This window comes from Tyto alba, unplaced genomic scaffold (genome assembly GCF_018691265.1).
Source record: "Tyto alba isolate M040663 unplaced genomic scaffold, T.alba_DEE_v4.0 Super-Scaffold_2, whole genome shotgun sequence".
In the NCBI taxonomy this organism is placed as follows: domain Eukaryota; kingdom Metazoa; phylum Chordata; class Aves; order Strigiformes; family Tytonidae; genus Tyto; species Tyto alba.
Window position 1 is genome coordinate 32,991,659 of NW_024881282.1, and position 15,097 is coordinate 33,006,755.

The 15,097-nt window shown below is 57.5% G+C and overlaps 1 protein-coding gene across 1 annotated transcript; it reads left to right on the forward strand.

Annotated features, from left to right (window-relative positions):
- The first annotated feature begins 1,920 nt into the window (after positions 1-1,920).
- On the forward strand, positions 1,921-13,081 carry GGA1 (golgi associated, gamma adaptin ear containing, ARF binding protein 1). The gene is made up of 17 exons (XM_032996822.2): positions 1,921-2,074; positions 2,536-2,620; positions 2,928-3,003; positions 3,631-3,729; positions 5,026-5,149; positions 5,662-5,762; positions 6,833-6,913; positions 7,336-7,473; positions 7,618-7,699; positions 8,124-8,231; positions 8,529-8,684; positions 9,459-9,523; positions 9,669-9,847; positions 9,967-10,244; positions 10,444-10,613; positions 10,864-10,974; positions 11,139-13,081. Exons 1-17 carry the CDS (start codon positions 2,044-2,046, stop codon positions 11,247-11,249), a joined length of 1,995 nt encoding a protein of 664 aa, XP_032852713.2. The 5' UTR covers positions 1,921-2,043; the 3' UTR covers positions 11,250-13,081.
- The last annotated feature ends 2,016 nt before the right edge of the window (positions 13,082-15,097 follow it).

The following is a 15,097-nucleotide window of genomic DNA, read 5'->3' on the forward strand; positions in this document are numbered from 1 at the left end:
TACTTTCACTCTGAAGCAGTGTTAATTACAACGTGGAGCACCTCACTCCATGCAAACCCAGTTTGGGATTCCAGCTGTCGTTAAAAAAATAAATTGAGGGAGAGGAGGAAAGTTTTTCCTCACATGTCACCTAGCCGCTGTTACAGGGAGCAAAATTCAGACTCGGATCTCTCTTTCTTGTTGCCCTTAAGGCCCTTGTTATATAGAAAGCAGATGCAACCAAACTGAAAAGAAACTCCTGAATCTATGAGAAATAAAAGCAAGGTTTGAAAGGCCGCAGCTGACACAACTGTTATGCACCAGTTCGCTCTCCATTGTTTGCAACCAGCTGAAAAGAGGCACAGCCTTCCGTTCGTCGTAGACTTGCTAACCACTGGGTGCTGCCAAAGAGGAAAATAAACAACCTGGAGACTCAGACAGATAGAAACCTGAGCAGAAGAGGGCTGCGAAACCCCAGACTGCAAAACCACTCCTTCAGAGGGATCGCTTTGTGGGCTGGAGGCAAGAGATGCATGCCTTCTACGCAGATGGTACATGACCTAGAAGAGCAATATTTAGGCCTCAGCCTCCTAAAGATGACTTCAGGATTCTCGGAAAAATCAGAGAGGTAGTAGTGACAGGCAAGGCTGACTCATAAGATTAAAATAACCTATGGAAAACATGCCTGAACACAGCAGAGGGAAGGATGTGGCAATTTTCTATGAAAGGTGCTTTAAAAAGGCTTTGTGACGCAAGGCAGTAACAGTTTAAAAAAGATCTACGTTCGAGCGCCAAAAAAGTACTTTTTAATGGCCCAAAAATCCCCCCCCAAAACAATGGCTACCCATAAGGAAAAGACATTAGGCGTGACATCAGGGCAGTTCCCTCGCCTGCCGTCTGCGGGGTTAGCGCTGTAAATGAGTAACCCGCCACAGGAGCGCCCTGGCCCTGAGGTCTGTCTCCAGGATCGGACACTTTCAGGGCCGAGCAGGCTTTTATCGTTCTTGCGCTCTTCCTGCTGAAACCCCGTCTGGGCCAACCCCAGCGGGCAGCTTGGGGCGCCCGGGCACACCAGGGACCCTTCCAACAGCCGGCGCTCCCCAAAGGTCATGGAGTTGGCGCCTTTTGCCGGCATTATTCGAAAAGAAAAAAGAAAAAAAAAATAATTTAAAAATAAAAGCCTGAACAACAAGAGCAATAAATCACCCCAGGGACACAGGCACGCTGTTCGTTCCAAGATCACTGGAGCACAGAGAAAACAAGCGGTATTAAATGACACAGTTCGGGCTGGCAGGGATTACCAGAGCTGCAAGGAGAAAGCGGACAAATGGATTTTATATCCCTGAAGCCCTTAGTTACTTCCAGGGCTTTACCAACTCCTCCCTGCCGCCCCCCACCCCCCCCAGCTGCTCAGCCAGCTGTTAACAGCTTTAAACCCTGGCAGCTGTTTAGAGACGACTCCGATCAGGGTACGGGAGCTCTCTTTTAGCCTTTATTAACATCTCTTAAACCGCCGCCGAGGCCTGAGGGAGGAGCCGCGGCCTTTTCCCGCGCCCCCGCCCCCCACCCCACCCCCGCGCATGCGCCGCAGCCGGCGGGCCCGTGTCCTTTTAAAGGCCACGCCGCTTCCCCCACCTCCCCACCACGCCCGAGGCGGAAGTTGCCCTTTCTCCGACGCCGGAAGTGGCCTCACCTGCCAATACGAGGGGCTCTTCCGGGAAGGGCGAGGTCGGCTTCTTTCCGCGCAGCGGCTGGTTTCCGGCGCTCTGCCCTGCCCGGCTTTCCTTTCTTTCCCGTGCCCTTCTCCTGGGGCCCTTCCGCTTCCTCGCCCCGTCTGGCGCTTTTTTGTCTCCGCCCCGCGCGGTGAGCTCTACGTGGTGGCTCGGCGGCGCGCTTCGGCAGGGGGCGCTCCGGCGCCGGCCGACTTCCGGCGCGCTCCGGTGAGGCGGTGGGAGCGGCGCTCTAGGCGGCTCGGTACGCTCTCCATGGCTCGGCGGCGCCGGGCCGGGCGGGCGGGCGGCGGCGCGGCGCTGCCCCGGTGAGGAGCCGCCGGAACCCTCCGCCATGGAGCCGGAGACGCTGGAGGCGCGCATCAGTGAGTGCGGCTGGGGCCCTCCCTCCCTTTTGGCACGGCCGCGCCGCCGGTGGGCCCCGGCCGCCGCTGCTGGCGGGGGGACGGGTAGTGTGGGGGGGGGGGGGGTATTTGGGAGGGCACTGGGGTGCGAGGGAAGGGGGGTGGGGGGTGTCGCACGTAGCGAGGCGTGAGGGCGGCCCCGCCTGCGTGTGAAGGGGGGGGGGGGGGGGACGACCCCACGCGAGGCGTGGCCGTGGGCGCAGCCGGGGCCGGCGGGGGAGGCCGCGCAGCTGAGCGTGGGGCAGGGGGGTGTGCTGGCGGGCGTCCGTGGCTGGCGTGCGCAGGAAAGGCGGGTGCGGACACGAGCGTGTTTTTTTTTCCCTTCCACGCCGTCCCCCGGCCGGGCTGGCAGCGGGAGCGATGCCGCCCCTCGCCTCCACAGGGTGCAGATTTTTCTCACCGCCCCCTTCTCCCGCCCGCAGACAAAGCGACAAACCCCCTGAACAAGGACCTGGACTGGGATGGCATCAATGCTTTCTGTGAGCAGCTCAATAAAGAGCTGGAGGGGTAAGTGCTTCGTGCTTTCCCCAGGCTGCTCTGGATCACAGGCCCGGGTCGTAATTCCCCACCTGGTAAAATTTGGCAGGGTTGTCCCGAGAGCTGAGCAGGCACGAAGCTCCTCAAGGTGGGGGTGGGTCCTGGTCCACTAGCAGAAAGTTCCTGCAGGGTTTTGAGGTGTCTTGGTGCCTTGTCAGTGCCTTAAACTTGCAACGTGCTTTTCAACCCTGGATTCCCAGATAGAAACACAGGTACCAGGCTTTTCATCAATAACTGGCTAGCTTTTTGTTTTTTTTCCCCCCCTCGCTCCTTTCAGTCCTCCACTTGCTACCCGACTTCTTGCGCACAAGATCCAGTCTCCGCAGGAATGGGAAGCTATCCAGGCCCTCACGGTAAGGGCATCTGCAGGCTGGTAGAACTAGATGGAGCGCCGTGCTGTGGAGTTGTTCCAGTTTGACTGGAGGAGCACGAGAAACTCTGAATTCCCTCGGAGAAAGCCCTGGAGCACCTGGGTCCTTGGGTGGGAGAGGGGCCAAAGGTGGTTCCACAAGAGAAGAGGGGTGACTGGTAGGAAAAGTCTTGTTCCTAGGAAGGATCATAGCCTGATGAAGTTGATAGGAAGCTTTTTGTTTTATGTTGGACTTGGGGGACTTGGCAGTATCAGGTTAACGGTTGGACTCAATGATTTTAAGGGTCTTTTCCAACCTGAATGATTCGGTGATTCTTAATGATGTTGTGGATCCACGCTGTGGAACCCACGTCTGTGAGCTCTCATAAGGGCGTCCCTTTCCATGGGCTGTTGAGTCGCCTCTGCAAAGGCCGACCCCAAAAAGATAAATCTTCTTGCTTCCCTTTGGGAGGAGGGTGCCAGGCCACCTGGGAGGGAGATGGGGTGTCCCCCCTGCGCTGCTGTGAGGACAGCCACAGGCTCCGTGCCTGGCGAGGGGGGAGCAGGAAGGAGCTGGCTCCTGAACCTGCTGCTGACCCCGTGCTGGGGCTCACTCGGCCCCTCTCCCCAGGTGCTGGAGTCCTGCATGAAGAGCTGCGGCAAACGCTTCCACGACGAAGTGGGCAAGTTCCGTTTCCTCAATGAGCTCATCAAAGTGGTGTCGCCCAAGGTGGGTCTCAGGGCATCGCGCTGGAGGGGACCGGAGCTGGCTGGCAGGAGGGCTTTGGGCAGAAGTGGTGGCTGAGCAGAAAGGTCAGACACCTGCTGGGATGTGGGGGGAAACAGAACAGTGCTAGTAGGATATTTAGTCCTTGCTCCCTGGTGAGTTTTTGGGTGGGAAGGTGAGCTTTCACCCCTCTGCTCCAGGCTGATTCTTGATGCAGGAAGCCGAGGGCCGGCTAGACATGATGCAACCAGCGCTTGTGAGACTACTGACCTCACGTGCGTGCCTGGAGTCACCTTCCCAGCGTCTCTGTTGGGCTCTGTCCGTGCTGTATGTGCTCAGGAACCTCTCCCAGCTTTGACATCGTGACCGTGTCTCTCTGGAGTGTCCCAACCTGGTTGAGACACTCTCAGAGGGCAAGCCCAGGCCTAGTCAGTGGTGCTCTGGCGAGTCTGTCTGAAAGACCGAGTCGTTGCCTGCTCCTCTGCTGATGCTGCTGTTCCTGCAGCAGAACAAGCTGTGCATGCTCTCCTATTCAGTCAGGCAGTTAACACCGGCAAGTGTAGAGTTAAGGGAACACAGACTGAATATGACTAAGGAAAACCTTCATCTGCCAGTCACAGCTTGTGATCTGTGATGATGAATAGCCAGGGACAGTGACCCAGCAGCATCCTAAAGTCCTCTTGCTAGGCGCCCTGGAGAATGTCCTCTACCCTAATCCACTGGCCTCTGGTGGCACGTGCACTGTTTCTACCACCAGTGCCCCTGTCAGACCCACAGGAGAAGGCTGATTGCATGGCAGGGGGAGAGCTGTAACATTTGGACATCTCGCTGCTGGGTGCTGGTCTTCTAGGGTTCTAAAGGGTGCCAGGCACTTGTGCTGGAGAATGCCTCTGAGAGAGAGGGCTGGGCCCTACCCCAGGGACCATGACCCACAGTCCTTCCCCTCTCAGCCCCACTGACACGCTGTTCCTGAAGGGCCTTGCCAGGCAGTTTCTGTTAGCAGGACCTTTTCCTTCACGAGGCAACAGAGGCCTTGTCTGAGCCTTCCCATCTGTCCCTGTGCGTCGTTGAGGGGCTGCTGGTGCAGCATTTCTCCCACCTCTTGTGTTTCCTGTGGTGGAAACCAAGCAGAGCATAGGACGTGTTGCAAGGACCTCGTGAGCTTCCCTACTTGCTTCCTCTTTCCCCCTCCTTGTGCCGTTGGGAACGGTCTCACTTCTCCTGGGGGAGGGGAGGAGAGGAACAGGCCAGGCTTGCAATAGCTCAGATCAGCTTCAAGCCACCTCTTCTCTCTTCTAGTATCTTGGCAGCCGGACACCAGAAAAAGTGAAGTCGAAGATCCTGGAGCTGATGTACAGCTGGACATTGGGGCTGCCTCACGAGGTGAAGATCTCGGAAGCATACCAGATGCTGAAGAAACAAGGTGAGAGGCAGCGGTCTGGAAGGGGAAGGTGGACAGACAGTTTGCCCTCCCTCTATCTTTCGTCTGGGCAGAATCCAGAACAGACTCTCCCTTCCCTGTGCCCAGCGCCAGCACATCCATCAGTCTGGCTCAGCACCAGGGGCAGGTGAAGGAGCGGGTGCCTTGGGGCTCCCAGCTGGGCAGGGGGGGAGTTGCTGGTGATCTGAGTTGCTTGATGGGTTGGAGGGGACATGTGCTCTGACAGGAGATGGGGCGCTGGAAAGGTCTGGGGCTGAAGGACTGCGAGTGCTTCAGCAGTTGATGCTGGGTTTTTTTCTAAGAGGATATTTATGGGGAGTGGAGGGCAGTTCTTCCATGAAAACACAATCCAGGATCATGGGTAGTGGGAGAAAACCCACACATCCTCAGTGCCAGTTGGGTTTGATGGGCTGTTAGTGAAGAGAAGACCTAGGTGGCCGTGCCATCCCCCAGTGGGCGAGTCCTCCTGACCTCTCCATTGGTGTCTACTGCAGGGATTGTGAAGTGTGACCCAAAACTGCCTGACAACGCTCCTTTTCCACTGCCTCCCCCTCGACCCAAGAACATCATCTTTGATGATGAAGAAAAATCCAAGGTAAGGGCTCTGTGGAAGGAGAGGGACAGCCAGCAACACCTTCCCTGCTTCAGGATCTCCTGTCCTCCTGAGGTGGAGATCCAGAAAGAGTCAAAGCCCTTGCTCCACATGCTGTCCTTTAGAAAACGAATCACAGGAATGCTGAGGGCCCGCTCCAAAAGCATGACAAAGGAAACAGTCAGAGTTGGAGCATGTGGGTCTGTCTGACCTTTGGAGCACTTCACTGCAAGATGGTGCAAAGGGTGAAGCACTGTCATTAACCCAGCGGGTTCTGGGAGGTTTGCTGCTGTGCACTCTCCAAGCTTCTGAGTTATCTGTCCATGAGGTTTAAATCCCAGCCCCAGATGTTGCTGCTGTTACCTCGTCCTCACCCCCCAGTGCTGCAATCTGCTTATTGCCCAAACTACTTACACCCTCCTGGGCCCATCCTATGTTGCCTGTCCGTCAGAATTGCATTGCCACTCAGACAAACTTCTGCATTATCAGTACATTTAAGCAAGTATCGGGCCCCTCTGGGTCTAGTTTTGCAGCAGAGCTGCGATGCCAGTTTCCTGTGGGGGATATATTTTTGCCTCCATGGGTCACAGCGTGCACAGGAGGATTTGCAGGTGGCCAGTGGGACTGTTCACTGACTACGGAGGGGGAGAGGAAGTGGGTGCTCTCTCTCTTCCACCAGTTGCAGGTGTGAAGAGGCAGGAGTAGGAGTCCATTACAATCCCACGGAAATTCCTGCATAAACAAGGCTTTCACTCTTTCTCAGTACTAGTCCTGCTGTGCTCCAGGATCTCCATGGTGCATAGCAGGCGGGCAGGAGCAGGTTTTGAATGCAGGGGATCTTCGGGGAAAGACCTCTCTTACATAACCAGGGCCACAACGGGAAAAGAAAGACCAGTTGTACTTTTCTCCCTGGCCTCTGATAGCCCACAAGCTCTTGTGGCTGGGCTTTCAAACGGCCACTGCCTCTGCCAAATGCAGGTTTGGGGCAGGGGTAACTCCTGTCTCTAGTGTTGCAAGAGTGACTCTGGCTGCCAACCCTCAGCTTGGGCTCAGAGGTACCTTCTCTTCCGCAGATACTGGCTCGTCTCCTGAAAAGTTCCCATCCTGAGGACCTCCGGGCTGCCAACAAGCTCATCAAGGAAATGGTTCAGGAGGTGCAGCTGGGGAAAAGGGGAGCTGGGGGCAGGGGAGGGGCCCACAGTCTAGGTGGCAATGGTTGGCACCAAGGGAGCAGGGACCTTCTGTCCTCATGCAGACATGTGGAGCTTCTCCGCAAACTTTTGCAGCTGCTAGAGTCCTTGTGTGATTTCTGCCATCCCCTGGCTACTTAGAGGAATGGCTCTGGGCACTTTCTGTGGTCCAAGACCTACTGTAGCACGAGATCTGCAGCCATTCCATCCCTGTTTGACAAGTGTTGGCCCAGAGATGATCTGGGATTTTTCCACTGAAGCGTGAGCTGCTTTGAGGGCAGCATTGCTGTGCATTAGGAGTTGGTGTGTTGGCTGCCTCAGCCTTCTGCCTCTCGGAGTTGCAGACAAGAAGAAAAGACATCCTTCCCCATGTCTTTCTTCTCCAGGACCAGAAGCGCATGGAGAAGATCTCCAAGAGGGTCAATGCCATCGAGGAGGTGAACAACAACGTGAGACTGCTGACAGAAATGGTGACAAACTACAGTAAGGGGCAGACAACAGAAAGCAATGAGGACCTAATGAAGGTGAGGAAAGGCCATCCCAGAGTCCTCGCTGGGCTTAGCAGGGATGAGTGACCCTTATCCCCCCCCGGGTTCCTCCTGCCTGTTTTGCACCCCCAGCTGACCATCCTGCTGCTCACCTCAGCAGCTCTTTCTCCTCTCCCTCAGGAGCTGTATCAGCGGTGTGAGCGCATGAGGCCCATGCTCTTCCGGCTCGCCAGTGACACAGAAGACAACGATGAAGCTCTGGGTAAGAGTATCTGGCCTTTCTCATTCCGTCCCCTTCTCCCCCCATCTTCTTTCGGAGAGCCTGTGTTTGGGCTGCCCGTGGCATGGCATCTGCCTGCAGCCGCCGCTCTCTTCGGGGCGGCTGCTCGCTGTAGGTTACTTAATCTATGGCTTGGCACTAAGTGGGGGCACGAGACAGCAGTCAGCAGCGTTACAGGCTGCTTCTGCTTCGCTGTAGGAACGATGCTTGAGCTTGTCCTGCTGAAATTGCTGTGGAGGTGTCAGTGTACCCTGGTGCAGTCTGCGGCAACAATTGCGAAAACCCTGCAGCAGGCTGTTACCAGCTCCTTGGGCCTTGCTTTGAAGGAATAGACAGAGTTGGGGTATAAAAGTCACTCTGTCTTCTTCGCAGTTTTCAAACTTACTTCCCACCTATTCCATTTCAGCGGAGATCCTGCAAGCCAATGACAATCTGACACAGGTGATCAATCTCTACAAGCAGCTTGTACGGGGAGAAGAGATCAATGGGGAGACGGTGGCCGCTCCCCTTCGAGGTGAGGAGACCTGGGGAGTGGGGAGAGGAAGGTCAAGCAGAGGGACCGCTGGTTTTCTGCAAAGGAAGAGAAGATTGAGAGAAGTAGAAAGATAAAACCCGCGGGAGGTCAGAGTGAGGTTGGTGAGATGAGGAAATGACTTGTGGAAATGACTGATGCGTGAAGAGAGGGAATTGGAAGGGAGAGCAGAGGGGGGTCTTCCCTCTCCCAGGTGTGAGGGAAGATGGGAACTGGCCTCAGCACACTGGGTAAGGACTGGATAAGGTTTCTGTCTCTGAGCTTGTTCTTTCTCTGCAGGCAGCACCTCAGCGCTTTTGGATCTGTCGGGCCTGGATCTTCCGGCAACGGGCCCTTCCTACCCAGCCTTGCCCACCCTTTCAGGTGGCTCAGCAGTCCCCGTGCCTGACCAAGCTGGCTCCGTCTCCTTGCTGGATGACGAACTCATGTCCTTAGGTGAGAAATCCAGAGCAAAAGCTCTTTATTCTCTCCTTGACTCTGGACAGCCCGCATGGGTGGTTCTCCTTGTGGCAGGAACATGAATAAGGGAGAGCTCTAGGAGAGGTGCATAATGAAAGCCCAAGAGGTGTCCTTCACTTAGTGTGGAGGAGGAGGGAAGGACCCTGCTATGATTCTGAACTTCAGTCCTGTGGTGTTTTCCTAGCTAGTCAGGGAGAGCCTGCAGGGATGTGCCCTCTGATTTCCCCTCTGAAAACTGACCTGGCAGGTAAATCAAGAGTGATGCAACGGCCATCCCCAGATGGGATCACAAGGGTGGATCACCCCCAGCTCCTCATGTTTACTCCTTGCAGTTGAAGTCACGAGCTGACAACAGATGCATGGGACTTCCAGAACTGTTCACGTGGAAATCCTGTGAGGTGCCAATCCTAGAAGTCTCTGGAGTCCTGCTTTTTCCAACAAAGTGTTTGTTTCCTAAGAAAGGTCCTTCGAGTACAGCAGGATGAAGTAGACAGTGTGGTCGGTCAGGCTTGTCAGCCCAGCAGTAGGCATTTCTCTGCCAATTGCAGTGAGACCTAGACTGTAAATGAGGGTCTCTGGGCAGAAAAAACACGTTTCACCCACCCGGCTCTCCCCCATGCAAGGATGGGGGCCAGAGATGGAGACCACATTGGTGGTTCTGGCCTGCTGCTTTTGTGGCTTATTCAGGCCCTGTTTAATTCTCCTGCCCATTTGGTAGCTAAGCTTCATGTTTGCTTTTCCCCCCGGCAGGCCTGAATGACCCAGCACCGCATCCTGCCCAGGCTGGCGACAGCAGTGGCTGGAACAGCTTCCAGGTAACGTGCTGGGAGCCAGGGTAGAGCGTGGGGAGGGTGCTGAAAGCAACAGATGGAGTAGGTAGGGAGATGTCCCACAGCTGATGCTTGGTGCTGATCTGCAACCCTGCTTGGGGGGGGTTTCTCCTATGCACTCTTTTTACAGTCCTCAGACAGCAATGAGCTCAATATCACCCCTATCACGGCAACACCACCAGTCAAAGCAGATGCTGGCGCGTCCTCCCCCAAACCTTCTCCTTTCACCAGTGGCCTGGCTGACCTGGACCTCCTGGGCAAGACTCTGCTGCAACAGTCTTTGCCTCCAGAGTCTCAACAAGTGCGATGGTAAGCAAGGGTAGCGCAATCTCACATGTCTCCCCACTGTTTCCATTTCTGTGGGGCTGGGTGGGACATTCCAGTGCCCTGTTCCTCTCCTTCCTCTCTCTCTCTCTCCCCTCCTGCAGGGAGAAGCAGCAGCCACCCCCGCGGCTCACCTTGAGAGATCTCCAGAACAGGAGCAGCTCCGGCACCACGGCCCACAATCCGCCCATGCTCCAGAGTGTTTCCCCTAACCCCACGCTGCCCCTGACCTCCGAGCTGCCAGCCCCTGCTACGCTTCCCAAAGCTGCCACCGCGCCAGCAGGGAGTACTGCGGTCCCACCCCGGCCTCCTGCCGCCGCCGCCCTGCCCCAGGAGATCTCGCTGGCCAACATCACCGTGCCTCTGGAGGCCATCAAACCCAGTGAGCCCGGGGCAAAAGAGGGAGGGCACGTGAAAGGGAAGAATGCGAGGAAACTTCTTGCTTGTTGGATTTTGTGGACGTTGAGGAGGAGCGGGGGGGGGTCCCTTGTCACTTGTAGGGGGTTTGGGTGATGGGGAGAGGTCGCCGTAGGGCCAGTTGCCTCCTGGCTGACTGCTGCCTGTCCCTGCCTTTCCCACAGGCAGCATCCTCCCTGTGACGGTGTATGATCGGCACGGCTTCCGCGTCCTCTTCCACTTCGCTAAGGACGCCCTGCCCGAGAGGCCTGATGTACTTGTGGTGGTGATCTCCATGCTTAGCACGGCGCCGCAGCCCATCCGCAACATTGTCTTTCAGTCCGCCGTCCCCAAGGTGAGGCGACTGCCGGGGCTGAGGTCCCCAAACGGGGCTGAAATGCGACTCTGCTTTTTACAGGAAAGGCAGGGTGGGTGGAGAGAGCTCTGTGGGGCTGAGGCCGAGTCATGTTTGCCCTTCAGATCAGCAGGAACCAGCACAGTGTTTTTCTCTTTGACTAGACAGCGGAAGCTCCGCAAATACAGTAGCAGGGCCCCTGGCTGCCAAGTCCCTCTCAGGAATGCGGGATGCTCTTCTCTCTCCCTAGGTGATGAAGGTGAAGCTACAGCCTCCCTCGGGCATGGAGCTGCCGGCGTTCAACCCCATTGTCCACCCCAGTGCCATCACACAAGTCCTGCTGCTCGCTAACCCACAGAAGGTAACGGCACCGTCCCTGGGGTGGTCTTGCTGCCAGGGCAAAGCCCGCCCACCCTGTCCCCCCTGCTCCCTGCGGCTTCCGAGAGACCTGAATGGTTGGTGGTTGTGCCTCGTGCCTTTCTTTCACCCCCTTCTGACTGCTTATCCTTTCTCCCCTGTCTGCAGGAGAAAGTGAGGCTACGATACAAGCTGACCTTCACCATAGGAGAGCAAACGTACAATGAAATGGGGGATGTGGACCAGTTCCCCCCGCCGGAGTCCTGGGGAAACCTCTAGGGCCAGACGGTTGCAGGCACTACACTGCAGAGTCCTTGGGAAGCCAGCCCTGCGGGGCTGGAGCAGCCTGAGGAGATGGGGAGGGCGGGTGGGGGGCTGCTGCTCACGCTCTATTCTCCAGACGGCCGGGCAAGGGCCAGAGGGAGCATGCCTCGGGGAGGAGAGCAGAGATGCCAGGAGATGTTCATCCCACAAGACTAGGAGTGGAGTGGAAAGCTTCGTGTGGGTGAACAGTTGCCTTCCCTGCTCTTCCGAAGGCAACACTCCCTCCCCGCTCTGTCCAGCTTCTCTTCTGACCCTGCTTTCCCCCTCTAGGTGCAGAGGGGAGCAAGGATGGGGAGCTTTAACAGCCTCAGCCTGGGGCAAGGCCTAGCAAAGGAAGATCCTTTTCCTTGTCTGTCCCCCCCCCCCCTCCCTGTGCTTCCCAGCCCTTCAGCTGCTTTGTGGTGCTCCCTCTTGTCCCCCCCTCCTCAGAGCTGGGCCCCAGTGCTTCCCCGTCAGGTGGGATCCCACTGGAACCGGTGTGGAACAAGGCAGGACAGAGACTAGGGGTGTCTCCAGCACCAGAGAGTAGGCACCTGCCCTTGCCTGGGGTGGGGGGGACAAGGGGAAGAGATTTATTTTTTTTTTTTTCCTTCACCTCCCTCCTTTCAGCTGCTTACGGCGCTGTTGGTGGGAGGGGGGACCCCAGGGGCTGGGATAGGGCTTGCTCGGTGCCTTCCCGGTCCCCTTCAGCTGGAGCTCCTGGGTGCTGAACCCCCCCCCAGCGAGGAAGCCCACACCCTCCCCACATCTTTTTATCTACTCCGGCGAGCTCTGGGGACTGCCGCTGGACTTCATCCTCCGCGCCGGCCCCGAGAGGGGCATGCTGTGGAGGGGGGGGGCGAGTCTTCCTGCAGCCTCCTTGCCAAACAGGGAGAGGAAGCAGCACATGGTCTTCCTCCCCCCCCCCGTGGCAGGACTGGAGAGCTTGGTGGGACTGGGAGGGGTTGGGGGGGGACGGGGACTTTCTTAGCTCTTCTGTGTCTTCTGGCAGTGGGGTGGTGATGGGCTGGGAGTCGGGGGAGAGGCTGAAGCCCAGCCCATCACCAGAGGGCACCGCTAAGCTGTGAACTGGGAGCCCAGGGCTGCACTGGTGGTGGGTTTGGGGGTGGGGGGGGGTACAGCTGTGCCTTGCGCACCTTTGGCCGCAGCCGTGGGCAGGCCTGGCTCTCTGCGGCGGGGAGGGGGCTCGCCCCAGCCGCCTGATCACTGTGACACAAAAGCGGGGATCTGCAGGCAGGGAGGAAAACGGGGAGGGGGGGCGGCAAGTCCTGAGTAATCCCCCCCCCCCACACGCACCCCCCCGTGGGATTTGCGACTATGGGAGCTGCTTCCCATCCCTAAGATGGTTTTAAGAGGGCCTGATCTTAAAAGCAGGGGCAAGCTGCGCCCTGCATCGGCTTGCCAGAGGTAGGAGGAGGCCTGGGCGAGATGGAGGTGAGTGGGGTGCCTGGCGTGCTGGGTTTGGGGGGGGCAGCGAAGGTGAGGGTGAGATGTCTTGGAGCTGGGCGCAGCGAGTGGTAGAGGAGAGGGGGAAGCAAGGTCTTTATGCTGGGGTTGTGCTGTGTCTTACTTCCCTTTCTGGTCTCTTCAGGGTTTTGTATGGGTTTTGGTTTTTGTTTTTTTTTTTTTTTTTCTTTGCAGATCTTGTTTGGTTCTTGAACAGACTTGTATATATTTTCAGTGCAAAATTCTGTAAATGGAAGAAAACAAACAAAAAGATTTAAAACAAAACGCCCGGCGCGAAGAATCTGCTGTATTTATGGGAAATAAAAAGAGTTCTTTCCTGATCCTGTCTGTCTGCCTTCTGACCCAAGGAATGCGTTTTCCCCTCACCTTCCCCTACCCCTCCAGGAGCAGTTTTCAGCGCTGGGTCATCTCTAGCTCGAATCCTGCCCCTGCGCTCCCATAACCCAGCCCCCCCCCCCCCCGGGGCCTTTGCCACGCTGAGGATTTCCCCACTCCTGTGAGCAGGGCGAGGGGATGGTGGAAGTCCCCCAGCTGCTCTCGATTCCTGTTTGAGAGCAGAGTCCCCTTCCAGGCTGCGAGCTGGGTGCTGCCTGCTTCCCTTCCCTTCGCCGGGGGGAGAGGCAGCGGGCAGGGGCCGGTGCCCCACAGCTCTGGGGGAGCAAGACTCAAGCTCGCTCCCGTACCCTACGTGGCCGTTCGCAGCTTCACCACCACCTGTAGCGGCATTTCTTCCTCTTCCCCGGGGGGGCTGCCTCTCGGAAGCGGCTCCTTGGGGTGGTTTTATTGTAAGGGGGGGGGGGGTCTGCTCTGGCTGGGAGCAGGTCTCCGACATCGCAGGGGAGGAAGGGGTCCCAACCAAGTCTGGGCACCACCTGATGCAGCCAGTGCGGGTCTAGGGGGGCTTTTCTGTGTCTTTACGTTAGGTGTGTGAAGCCTTTGCCTGTTCGGATCATCCCCGGGGCTCGTGGCTGGGGGATCGGACGTGCTTGGCCACGGGTTTAGAGCGAGCTGGTTTTTTTGGGGCAGGGAGAGTGCTGCTCCCTCGCCTGGTCCCTGCTTGAAAACAGCCGCCGGTGCCGCTTTGCTACGCACTCGCTGGAGACTCACCCCCCCACACACCAAGGAGCAGAGCCCAGCAGCCCCCAAATTCTTGCTTCTCAGGCTTCAGGGCACAGGTGGAGTGCCCCTTCCGCCTCTTTTTCCTTTGTTGCTCTTCTCATCTGCCCACAAGCTGACCGCTTCCCGTCTGGGCTCGTGTGCTAGTTCCTTTGCCATGTAACCCGGCTGACAGCAACCCCTGCTCTTTCTTAGTGCAGGAGGAAAGTCCCAGCTACAGGTAGCCAGAAATACAGCAAGGTTTACATCTCATAAAGCCAGGAGCGATGGTGGCGGCGGCGGTGTGAGGGGCGTATTTTTAGATCAACCAAAAAAAAAAAAAAAAAAAAAAAAAGAAAGAAAAGCTGAGCCCTGATGCAGAACTGCAGAGAGCAGACAGCACCCAAGCCTGGGAACCGGGAGTTTTGTGGTCCCCGTGCAACTGTGCACGGGCGCTGCGGCTCTGCGCTCGGCCCAGCCGCCCCAGCTCGGGGGAGCAGGGAAGGAAGCTGGGGTCCCCCCAGGGCACAGGGCAACAGCCCTTGGCCGCGGCTCTGAGGTGGCTCTGGGGAGCCACAGCGACAGCAGGGAGGGAAACGTGGGGTTGGAGGTGCAGCAGGGGGTGGCAGGGGTGGCTTTGCTTCTTGGCCTCCCCCCTTTTGTCATGACAAGGGGGCTATGTCGCAAGGGGGAAGAGGATGGAGCTGCACCCAGGGGCACGGAGAGGTGCCCGAGGGGCACTGGCAGAGTTTGGGTGACCGGGTAGGGCAGGGTGTACATCAGGCACCCCGTATGCGCCGCGCAGCCAGCTGGCACGGCCACGGGCTGCCCCACGGCACAGCCGGTGGTGGGCAAGGAGAACGGGGCGGGGAGGGGGGGGGGGGAAACCACCCCAGCTGAGACAGAGAGCAAGAAACAGAGCGTGGGCCCTTCGCTCGGGCTCAGCAGCAGCATGTGCTTGTCCTGCCTTGTTACGTGTTTGCTGTAATAATATTTCCCCTTTAAGGCTGGGCTGAAGTTATTTATACTTGTGGGGTGGTGACAGGAACAGAGAGCGGAGCAGAAGCCCTGAACTGCTCTTACCTGATCTGCGGCGGAGGGGCGGACTAAAGGAAGAAGGAAGCTCAGAAAAAGAGAGGGAGCGAAAGAAGGGAGTCCAAAGGAGGGGAAGAGAAAGCAGGCAGGGCATCCCTGGGGAGGGACGAGGGAGGGGACCGGTTGGGGAAACAGAAAAAGGGGGA

What these genes read in the sequence shown, in the direction of transcription:
- GGA1 (XM_032996822.2), top strand. Translation starts at nt 2,044, where the DNA reads ATGGAGCCGGAGACGCTGGAGGCGCGCATCA. An exon ending in CTCAATAAAGAGCTGGAGGG is followed by an intron (nt 2,621 to 2,927) that starts GTAAGTGCTTCG and finishes CGCTCCTTTCAG; the next exon opens with TCCTCCACTTGCTACCCGAC. An exon ending in ATGATGAAGAAAAATCCAAG is followed by an intron (nt 5,763 to 6,832) that starts GTAAGGGCTCTG and finishes TCTCTTCCGCAG; the next exon opens with ATACTGGCTCGTCTCCTGAA.